This window comes from Parus major, chromosome 4A (assembly GCF_001522545.3).
Source record: "Parus major isolate Abel chromosome 4A, Parus_major1.1, whole genome shotgun sequence".
NCBI lineage: Eukaryota > Metazoa > Chordata > Aves > Passeriformes > Paridae > Parus > Parus major.
The window spans coordinates 15,626,373-15,637,050 of NC_031772.1; the positions used below are offsets into that span (position 1 = coordinate 15,626,373).

At 49.3% G+C, this 10,678-nt stretch overlaps 1 protein-coding gene across 15 annotated transcripts in view; it reads left to right on the forward strand.

Annotated features, from left to right (window-relative positions):
* The window catches only part of DLG3 (discs large MAGUK scaffold protein 3), a 78,417-nt gene extending 70,778 nt beyond the window's left edge, over positions 1 to 7,639 (forward strand). For 14 of the 15 annotated variants that reach the window (XM_015626495.1, XM_019006543.1, XM_015626498.1 and 11 more), the window contains 6 exons: positions 631 to 681; positions 1,463 to 1,564; positions 1,739 to 1,911; positions 2,477 to 2,586; positions 3,169 to 3,260; positions 4,994 to 7,639. In XM_015626495.1, the coding sequence (XP_015481981.1) occupies positions 631 to 681; positions 1,463 to 1,564; positions 1,739 to 1,911; positions 2,477 to 2,586; positions 3,169 to 3,260; positions 4,994 to 5,100 (635 nt within the window). In that variant the 3' untranslated portion in view covers positions 5,101 to 7,639. The remainder of the gene's footprint in view (positions 1 to 630; positions 682 to 1,462; positions 1,565 to 1,738; positions 1,912 to 2,476; positions 2,587 to 3,168; positions 3,261 to 4,993) is intronic. The other variant, XM_015626496.1, reaches the window with a different exon arrangement.
* The last annotated feature ends 3,039 nt before the right edge of the window (positions 7,640 to 10,678 follow it).

Sequence of the window (10,678 nt, forward strand, 5' to 3'; positions counted from 1 at the left end):
TTTGGGCACTTCCATCTTGTCTTGTCCCAGTGGTGGTTCTGTTCGGAGGCTGGTCCTTCCTGCTGGTGACACTGAGATGCTGCGGCCAGCTCCCTCCTCGGAGCCAGGGAGAGCAGGGGCTGGGGAGTAGGAGTGAACCTGCCTGCTCCACTGCTCTCTCCTGGCTACAGGACTCTGCTCCAAGGCAGGGTGGTGGATTCCCAGTCCGTGATGATCCCCCATCCTCAGTGCCTGCTACAGGAAGCAATGGCCAGAGGCCAGGCCTGTAGCATAGATGGCTCCTGGAGCCTGAGCCTGTACAAGGCCATAGGATCCAGCTGCAATTTGTCCCCAGAAAGTCCTCTACATACCTGCAGGGAGGACACTACGTCCCAATGGGCTGTGAGCCTGCGGCGGTGGGGGAGGGAGAGAGGCTTGACCCAGAGCTGGGACATGAATAATTGAAGTGGCTCAAGGGCTCGTAACTTCATGCCCGTCGTGCCTCACATCCGTGGGTGGAGTGATGGGGACAGCCTGGAGTGTCCCTAGAGCTGTGGGAGGCTGAAGGTGCAGGAGCCAGCTCCTCACAGCTTCAGAGGGGCTGGAGAGCTGCTGCAAGTGCTCACCCACCTTCCCCTGGCTCTGTTGCAGAAGGACAAGAGGACACCATCCTGTCATACGAGCCAGTGACACGGCAAGAAAGTAAGTCCTGGGCTGAACTGCCCTGTGCCCACTGCAGTGTGGCCACCTGTGTCCCCAGCACAGCCAGGGCGTCCTCCCCTCCTGCCATACCAGCACAGCACTGGGTGGATGCAAGTGCAGTCTCATGTGTTGTGTGCAGCAGGGGAGCCAGGTGTGCACAGCTTTCCCTGGCCTCGACTGCTCACTTTTAATCAACAGAAAAGATTTGTGTCATGGTCTGCAAGACCAAGGGAGAGATCCAGAGCTAAAACTGAGTTGGGCTTTAGTCCTCAGCTGAGGATAAGATTATCCCTTCCTGCCTCAGACCAGGTCCCTGCTGCAGAACAACCCTCCCCCAGCCTGCAGCCTTTAACCCTGCTTGATGCTCAAACCCTGCAGACCCTTTCACAGTCTGAATAGTCCCAGCCTCAGTGGTCTGTCCTTGCCAGAAGCTGGATCTGACTTTTAGGCTCCCGTCACTCCCCCAGCTCCATGGCATCCTCGCCCAGCTGTCCTGGTTGCCTGGCTCCTGCCCCAAGCAAGGGAGCAGCTTTGCTGATCTGCGACCCTGGAGACCTGCAGAACCTTCCCCGGGGCCACACAGATGGTTTGGGTCAGATGGGAAGGACATGTTGACCGTGACCAGGAGGAGATAAACGCGCACAGAGGAGGCACCTTTGGGTGCCCATGTGAGCAAGAGCACCCACTGCCAGCAGGGAGAGGGCAGGTCAATGCCAAAAGTGGCAGTAGGGTCAGCTGCCCCAGCACAGGTGGGGCCTCAGGTTGTGGCTCTCGTTCACAGTTCACTACGCGAGGCCGGTGATCATCCTGGGGCCGACAAAGGACCGAATTAACGATGACCTCATCTCTGAATTCCCACACAAGTTTGGTTCCTGCGTGCCCCGTAAGTCCCAGCCAACGCTCAGTGCCCTTGCTGGAGGGAGGGGAGAGTGGGGGCTCTGCAAAGAGCAGAGTCTTGCCTGCACTGGGGAGGGGGCTGGGAGCATGGGTGGGTTTTGTCCCTCCTGGTTTGTCGTGCGTCACTCTGGACTCTCTCTTGATGCCCACTCTCCTCCAGACACCACCAGGCCTCGGCGCGAGAATGAGGTGGACGGACAGGACTATCACTTTGTCGTGTCCCGGGAGCAGATGGAGAAAGACATCCAGGACAACAAGTTCATAGAGGCTGGGCAGTTCAATGACAATCTCTATGGGACCAGCATCCAGTCAGTGCGAGCGGTGGCAGAGAGGGTGAGTGTCAGTGGCATTCCTGGGTCTGGGATGCATCCAGCCCGAACCCTCACGCAGTCAGCAGTTCCCCTCCTTTACCCTGTTGTTAATGAAGGGCTGTAACCCCATTAAGCAAGCATGGCATGATCTTCTCCTCCCTCCAGAGTCCTTCCAAGCCATGTAGTTGCTTTACTCAGCTGTGTTACTCTACCCCAGCATGGTACCTCTGTCCTCCAAACTTCATCCAAAAGCCTGGCACTGTTTGGCCAGCCCTGTGCTCAGGAGCTCACAGGACGGAGATACCTGGGTGCCCTCAAAGCAGCAGCATTCCTCTGGATGAGTCCTGGAGTTACCCAGGGCTTGTAAATAGCTTCACATGTCCAGACAAAGGTTCAGCCCCTTTGCATTGTTGCTGTCCTGCCCTGAGCAAGCAGGAATGTGAGGCCATTGGAAGCTGGCTTGTGTCTCAGGAGTAGGGTTTCATTTCTGTGGCTCCTCCCTTTCCAAGCACATCTGTATTAGCAAGCTGTTTCCCACACAGAGTAGTCTGTGTGGGTAGGCCTGATCCTGATTGTCTCCTTTCCAGGGGAAGCACTGCATCCTGGATGTGTCTGGCAATGCTATCAAGAGGTTGCGACAAGCACAACTTTATCCCATTGCCATTTTCATCAAACCAAAATCCATTGAAGCCCTCATGTAAGTGCAGCACCGTGTTCTGTGCCTCTCCAGCTGCTTGTCCTGCTGCTCCTGGCCCTGGGTAGTGCAGGCTGGAAAGGATGTGAGAGCTGAGCTTGCAATTCTTCTGAGCAGCAGCAGAGAGTATTACCTGTGAAGAGATTCAACAGCTTGAGATTGTCCCTGAGATCAGAAGAAATTCTGCTGGCACCAAGAGGCCTGGGAAAACCCCTTCTTGAGTCAGAAGGGGTCAAATTGCTTATTTCTATGTTTTATGAAGATGAGAAAACCTAGACAAGCAGGGAGACTTCTGCAGTGGTCTCATAAATTTAAGGGATTGTCTGAATATGAATTCCCTTCCTTGCTATGGTGAAGGGGGGTGGGGTAGGTGACAGTGGGAAGAGCTGGTGGGAGTTGAGATGAAGTGCCAAGGCAGCCTGGAGTCTGTGGGGAACTTCTTTGTGCCTTTGGGAGCTGGGTCCTGCACAGCTTCCATTCCTGTGAGCAGAGGATTCCCAGGCACCCTGGCTCTGTTGGCTATTTTTGCTTCTGTTCATTGCTAAGAAAAAGAGCTGAAAAGTTTCTATTTTTTGTGTGTGGCAGGGAGATGAATCGGAGACAGACATATGAACAGGCCAACAAGGTCTTTGACAAAGCCATGAAACTTGAGCAAGAGTTCGGAGAATATTTTACAGGTGAGTGTCTTGAGCAGACTTGTATCTGATTTACTTCATTTTTTCTTCCAACAGCTGTGACCTCTCTAGCAGCACTGTCCTACTACAGGGTCATGGGAAAACATCCAGCTTCATCAAAGCAAAAAAGAAATGGCACTTTGCCAGGAGGGCTCTGCAAGGGGACTGCTCCAAGATCAGTGGATAGGAGTAAACCAGTCATAGAGGAGGAGACAAGTTGTCAGGCAGGATTTTCTGAGTTTGTGAAAGCTTATCACCAACTTCAACAGTAATAAAAAAATCTAAAAATCCCCGAGCAGGTTAAGTACAGGGTTTCAGGGTGTTACAAGTCTACAGAAAGTAAACTCCCTGCATGGGAGAAAAAGGGAGCATTTTTAAAAAGAGAAGTTTTGAAAAGAAGGGGAAAGATAAAAAAATAACGACCTAAATGGTGGAGACAGCCCTGAGTTATTACAAAATATCTACCAAAAAGGACTGGAAGTTTGGCTTGCTTCCTAAGTAGTCTTTGCTCAAGAGCCAGGGGTTGCTGTCACTTTGTGCCTGCTGAGATGAGCTGCTCATGACACGGGCATCCTTGTGCATTAAGGAACTAATGTTTGTAACATGATTAATTCTGGACAACCACAGGCAGGTGAGGAGGCAGAGAAACTGGTCTTCCATCTTTTCTCCAGTACAATAGCTGCTTCTTCTTAAGTTGAGGAATGATAATGTTGCCAAACTGTGTATTACCCACCTAACAGCTACTGGGAAAAACCCCAAGCAGGTTGTTTTACAAAAACTGATTTCAGCTGGACAAATATTTGGGTACAAACACAGTGAGCTTTCCCCAGACCTCCTGTCCTGGGCTCCAGAGTTGCTGGCTGTTCTTCCAGTCATGTCACAGTTTTTTCTTCTTTATGTCACAGTTTTGCAGGCCCTCAACATGCCACTGTGCACTTGGAGGGCAAGTTGATGTTGACCTGTAAATAAAGGAATACTGTTGGCTGAAATGTGTTGAAAGAACCAGGTAAAGGGCAGAGACATAGATGGTCACTGTTACAGGTCCTGTGCCAGCAACTTAGGGGGAGCAGAGATGCTGGAGGATGGTCTTGGCTGGGTTACAGAGGCAGGCTGGATTACCAGAAAGCTTTGGCCCTTCATGTGCATCTTCCTGTGATGTAAGCAGCTCAGTGCCTCGTGCTGGGTCTGTGCTAAGCAGCAGCACTGGGCAGGGGTTGGTGCTGGGAGGAAGCCACGCTGGCCTGTCCCAGCCTGAGAGCTCTGTGTTCCCACCCCACAGCAGAGGAAGCAGCAAACATGAGGAGCCATCAGCAGCTGGCCAGGAGAACCAGAGGGAAGGGACAAAGCTGGCACCTCGGGGCAGGTGCTTGGTGCTGCCCCAGCCCTGCCTTCCCTCTCTCTGGTCAGCGCAGCCGTGGCGGTGCCAGGCCCGGCCGCAGCCTCAGCACGGTGCCTGACACAGTTTGCAAAGCTGATTAGCAGCCTGGTGTGGAGAGCCCAGCCAGCCCTGCACACAGTCAGGAGCTCTGCCAGCTGGGATCAGCACTGGCTAATCCCCACCAAGGTGCTGCTTTAACCCTCTGTGTCACTGGGCCCATAGCAGCTGCTGTGACACCACCTGGTCCTGCCCCTGCTGGCTGCACCCTCCGGCCCTTTGGGGCAGTGGAAAGGCTCTCCCATAACTCATGGCAGTGCTGCCTGGTGCTCAAGGTCTTGCTTGTTCTCTCCTCTTCCAGCCATTGTACAAGGAGACTCTCTTGAAGAAATCTACAGCAAAATCAAACAGATCATTGAGGACCAGTCCGGGCACTACATCTGGGTTCCGTCCCCAGAGAAACTCTGAAGATGTCTCCCACCTGCTTTGCTGTGAGCAGATCTCTGAAGTCCCACCCATCCAAGCCCTCTGCCCCAGAGGGGGAGGGATATGAAAACTATTCCTGCTCCCTTTTTTAGATCGTCGCAAAATTGAGTTTTCTAGTCCTGTTTCTTTTGTTGGGATGAACTCATATCATTCATCACGTGACTGTTCCCACCATTCCTGCATGGACCTTCCCACTGCTCCATTAGAGACAGATGAGAACCCATTCAAGGTCGTTTTTTTATTATTATTCTTATTATATTATTATTATTATTATTATTATTAACTAAACAAAGAATCAAGATGGGAGGAGGCGGCTAAGGACTAATGTAAGAAAACAAGTGAAACAATGGACTCCAAACACATGAGCTGGTATCAGAGCTCCAGGGGCATTTTTCCAAGTGTGACCGTCTAGCAGCTCTGAACAGTGCGACAGATGAGCAGCAGAAAGCATTTTATTTATCTGTATATGTAATTTATATATAATATAGAGGAGAGATATTATATATATATTATATATATATATATATATGTATGTGGACTAGGAATTCTGAGGGACCTCTCTGAAAAGGTATTGTATTATTGCAAGGTTCTTTCAGTTCCTCTGTCCCAACCACTCGCCGTAGGAAGTCCACTTGGGCAGGAAGAGCTCAAAACGGTACCAGGTGCTTTGGAAACTTCTCCTGTCCAGGCCAGTTCCCTGCAGCCACCCTGGGTCTGAGACAGGGCAGAGACTGGTACTGCCTGTGCAGGAGGGACCAGAGCAAGGAGCAGCAGCTGGCCTGAGAGAGGCTGGGAGACAGAGACTGAGCAGGAGGCTGCGGAGCAAGAGAATGGATGATACTACATATTAAATTGCACATTGTTTTACACACCATCTTATGTGTTTGCATGAGAGGTTTCCTTTTGGTTCTATTTTTTTAAGCTGATTTTAAACCAAAACCATATTGTGTTGTTGTGTTGGCTTTTTTAATTATTATTATTATTATTATTATTATTATTATTATTATTATTCCATTTTCTCTTGTTAATGATGAACTGAATGGGTATAAAATCCAGTTTTTTAACTTATTTTTTAAGCTGGCTCTATTGTAAATAGAATCTAGATCTGTGGTGTTTAGTTAAGAAATATTTTACTGGCCACATGGAACAAATGTACTCACTGTCCTGTGTTGCTGTGAAAAACCTGGGATGTTGGACTGGCCCTGTACCTGTGGGTGCAGGTGGAATGACCCATTCTGGCTTGTGGCAGCACACTGGCATTCCCTTCTGCATTAGCCACTGGCAGGAAAAGCCCCCAGCTGTGCCTTGGATGGACACTCACATTTTCCAGATCAGTAACAGAATTGAAAAACTTCCTCTCCTCCCTGCTCCATGCCAAGTTCCCAGCCCTGCTGTGTCCAGGTGCCGGGGTGGCTCTCCCAGGGGAAGGGCCATCCTTCCACCAAAGGTGACTGCATGGCCACCTTGCCTGGCTCTGTCTCTGACACCTCTGTGTGAATTCTGTGGCTGAAGCTGGGTTCTGCTGCTTCCCCCAAGCCACCCCAAAGCCCTGACGTGGTGCCCCAGCTCTCAGGCTGAGGCACAGGGGGTGCAGAGCTGCCCCATCCGCTGGGCACTGGCATTTTTCAAGAGAGGCGGCTGCTGGCACTGAGACCCTTGGCCCTAAGCTAGGACATGGCTGTCTTTGAGAACACTTTGGCTCCTGTGCTCGAGTGGGGCTCCAGTGTGGGAACAAGCCCTCGTGTGGCCTTTGAGGGGTGTGTGCCGGGTACTCGGTTCAGGTCCGAGTGTTCCCGCCTTACAAAGAGCTGGTGAACGCTGTTGAACACAGTGCCACACCCCACAGCACAGGTCACTGTCCAAGCACCACCAGGTAAGTCTCCTCCTCCCCCTGTTTGCCAGGGACAAGCTGTGGTCCCCTCCCCCCAAGGTGACAGTTCTGTGTGTCAGTTCCTGGCACACAGGCCATGGCTGCCAGCGTCAGCCAGAGCTGCTGTAAGACTCCATGTGCTGCCTGAGGAGAGACTTCCTTTGCCCATCCTGAATGCCAAGGAGCCCTGCAGGGACCGAGCAGCTTCTGGGGTCAGGACACAGAGAGGCAGCTGTGAGCATGGAGGAGGACAGAAGGATTCTGCTGTCGGTGGGACCGACCCTAAAGGAGCACACAGAACTTCGGCAATGGATTCCTGTTGGGCATCCAGCCCCCCTGCCCCGCTGGTCCTGCTCCAGCTGCTATAAATGTCGGTCCCTGAAGAAGTGGAGTAAGGGAAACAAAAGTCCTTAAGGTGCTAGTCACACATTCCTATCTTTTTTTGTCTTTTTTTTTTTTTTTTCTTTTTTCTGTTTTTTCCTAATAGCCTGTCTCCCTCTATCAAGTCACGTGGAGAAAAAGATGATGTACTCCATGGCATAGCTGACAGTATCGAATCGATCATGACAACAGTAGTTGGTTAACAGTGTTTCTTCCAAGGAGACATATATTTTTAATAAACAGAGAGTTGCAAAGAACTCTTGTCTTTGAGACCTTCTTGTAGAGTCCTTCATTGTGTACCAGATCTGGGTTTTTTGGTGCTAATGTTAGCAACTTTTGATATGGTCTCTATGGCAAACTGAACTGTTGACAGTGGTTTAAGGGGGGGGGGGAAAAAAGCCTTTTTTAATATAAAAGCTGGTGCCTGAGAACTTGCCTAGTGGAAAAATGAAAATAGAAAATAAAAGAAAGGAAGTGGGCTTATTTAGAGCTGTAACTCAGCCACTGAAATGTGTTTTTGGTTGGGTTGTTTTAACCCAAGTCTGGCCTGATGACACAACACCATAAATGTATTTTGGGTAATGGCTTGAATTGTTGGGAGGTTGCTTTACAAATAATAGTGTTTATGTGCTGCTACATAATTGTTCTTGTCTTGGATATAAAGACAACAAAGTAAATACGTAGTCCAGCTAATACAGAGCTTCTTTTTACAGTTTTAACATACTGTTTAATATCAGAGAGAAGAAAAGTTGTAAAGACACTAGTGTAATTTTTAATATCTTAAAATGCAAAGGAATGGAGTGTTCACTGGAAATCAAATATGGTTAAAGGAGTGTCACTACTTTTGTGCCTGAATTGCTTTGTTATTTAGCTGAACTGAAGGAAGGGGGGAGGAATTTATTTTTTAAATACTAAATTTTTGTTTTACTTTCAAACTGCACAGAAGAGAAGCAAATTGAGATTTCAGGGGAACAAGAATGTTGTACCAACTGAGCATGGGCATATAGTTTGCTGACTGTTCGGTTTGTGAAGCTCACTGCACAAATTAAAAACCATTTAGAAACTCCTTTAACTGATCAAATCAACAGCTGGTGGTGGTTGTCCACAAAACACTGGAAAATTAAGCAGATCTGATGTTAGAATTACCACTCAAAAATCAAACTGTTTGATTGCATAATGGATTTGAAGTCATGGATGAAGCAGCACAGAAGCACTGCCCAGCCCGCGGTTAGCTCCAGTACCTGAGCTGCAGATTCCCTGCTCGTGGCAAACCACGCTGTGTCCTGAGCTCGTGTGTCACCTCGATCTGCTGTGACAGGGAAACGTTCAGCTTCCAGGGGGTAATGTTCTCAAATCCACAGGGTTATGTTCTCAAATAAACCCTGTCACCCCTGTAAGGCAGAACCTCTGGAAGAGAAAGAGGGTGGCATGGAGAAGGAACCTGCTCTGTTAAAGCTGTAACCACCCGTTTTCCTGGCTAAGGACAAGTTGCTCCACCAAGACGTTTGCAAAGTCCTGGCCCAGAAAATAGCAGAGCATTGTCCTGATAATGGTCCTGTCTAGTTGTGAAATGTAGGAGCTGGTTCTTTTCTCTCCCAAGATGTCCTGGCACCGCTGCCTGCAACAGGCATGAAACTAATCTGCCCTAAGACACTTCTAGAAAATTATAAGCTGTAAGCTGCTTGTGCTACAGAGAAACGTCTGTGCTTCTGTCTGCAGCTCTGGGTAATTAGCTGTCTTAGCTAAGCAGAAGAGCACACGTTGTGCTGTGAGGCTGCTGGAAGAGGGGCTTTAAAGGAATAATTTTCTCAGAATTGTTTTCCCCATTGATGGAGCTGTCTTAGATCCAGCCATTGTTGATAATGATGCTTGGCAGCACAGTCTTCAAGAACTGCTGTTCTCTGCTTTCCTCAGGCTGTCACAGCAGGATTCATGGCATTGAAGCATCTGCTGTGAAGCAGGTAAAGTTATCATCATGTCAAAGGTGTCTCTTCCCTTCGAGAATCCTTGGGTACACCTTGACCTTCAGTGTTTATTTATATCCCTTGCCTCCAAAATGAGAGGCATTTGTTTACCTTTAGGGGTTTTAACCCTAAGGAAACACATTACACATTATTAGAATCAATCAGTGCAGCATCTCGGAATGCTACAAGCACGTGGGAGCACTTACGGGACTTGCAGTACCTGGTTGGGGCCACACTTGACTCAGCACAGGGGGGACTGTGGAATTTCCTCCCCTAGTTCCAGTGCACTACTTGACAAAATCTTCTTCCCAATCCTATAATGAGCTTCAGCCCTCTTCCAATTACCTTTGTATCTGATTACTGTGACCACTTCTAAGTGTTAGTGGCCAGGCCAGCCCCTCTTCTTTTCCTGCCTCTCCCAAATGCTCAATGCAGCCACAACAGTGGGAGCAAAGGGAGGTGCAGCCTCAGTGGAGAGCTGCTGGAGAAGCCCTGCTCTTGCTGCAGGTGCCTCTGGGTGAGAGGTGGTAGAAGGGGCTCTGGGGCTCAGCAGCTGAGCTGGTGTCTTCTGTGCCCTGCCCCACTCCCAGACTCTTCCCAGCAAGGACGTTTTTCCCAAGGCAGGCTCCCTGCATCCTCAATCCCATCAATCCCAGATGGTCGATTTAGAATCACCCTCCCTCTGGACCCATTCTCAACTCACACTCCAACTCCCTTGTGCCTCTGCACTGCTGCTCCTCCCCAAATGGTTAAGAAGTTATCAGATTAGGGGGAAAAAAGAGCATAAAATAAATACTGGCTGGGGAAAAGGGGGAAATTTGTGACCTCTTGCCCTGGAGAATCCATTTGTGTTCTCAGAAGCAGGGAATTCTCTGCAGCACAGAACCAGTGTCCAGCACACCCTGGAGCTTCCACAGTGTGTAAATGGGAAACCACTGCTGCAATGCCACCCTCTGGAACCAACTGTGCACACCAAGGGATGAGCACACAGGCTCTCTGAGCTGAAAGAAAACAGGAATCAATGAAAAGATAAGAATGGGGGTGGAATGAACAGCTCTATTTTTTTTTTTCAGGTCAGCTGCTGGAGGTTTAAAAATATTTATAAACCACAGTCACCCCTGATGGGCTACTGAACTGTAAAGCAACATTTAGTAGCAAAAATGACATGGACCAGCCTGCCTCTGCACCAGCAAACACCTGCAAAGGTGTGATTGCACATAAACTACATCCTGGGAAGAGCCACTGGAAATGCAGCTAATTACAGTCTGATTCAACTAGGAGAGGAATCCTTGCCCCACTTAAACCCTTTGGTAAATACTAAGCCTGAAATAAAATGTACTGTGTA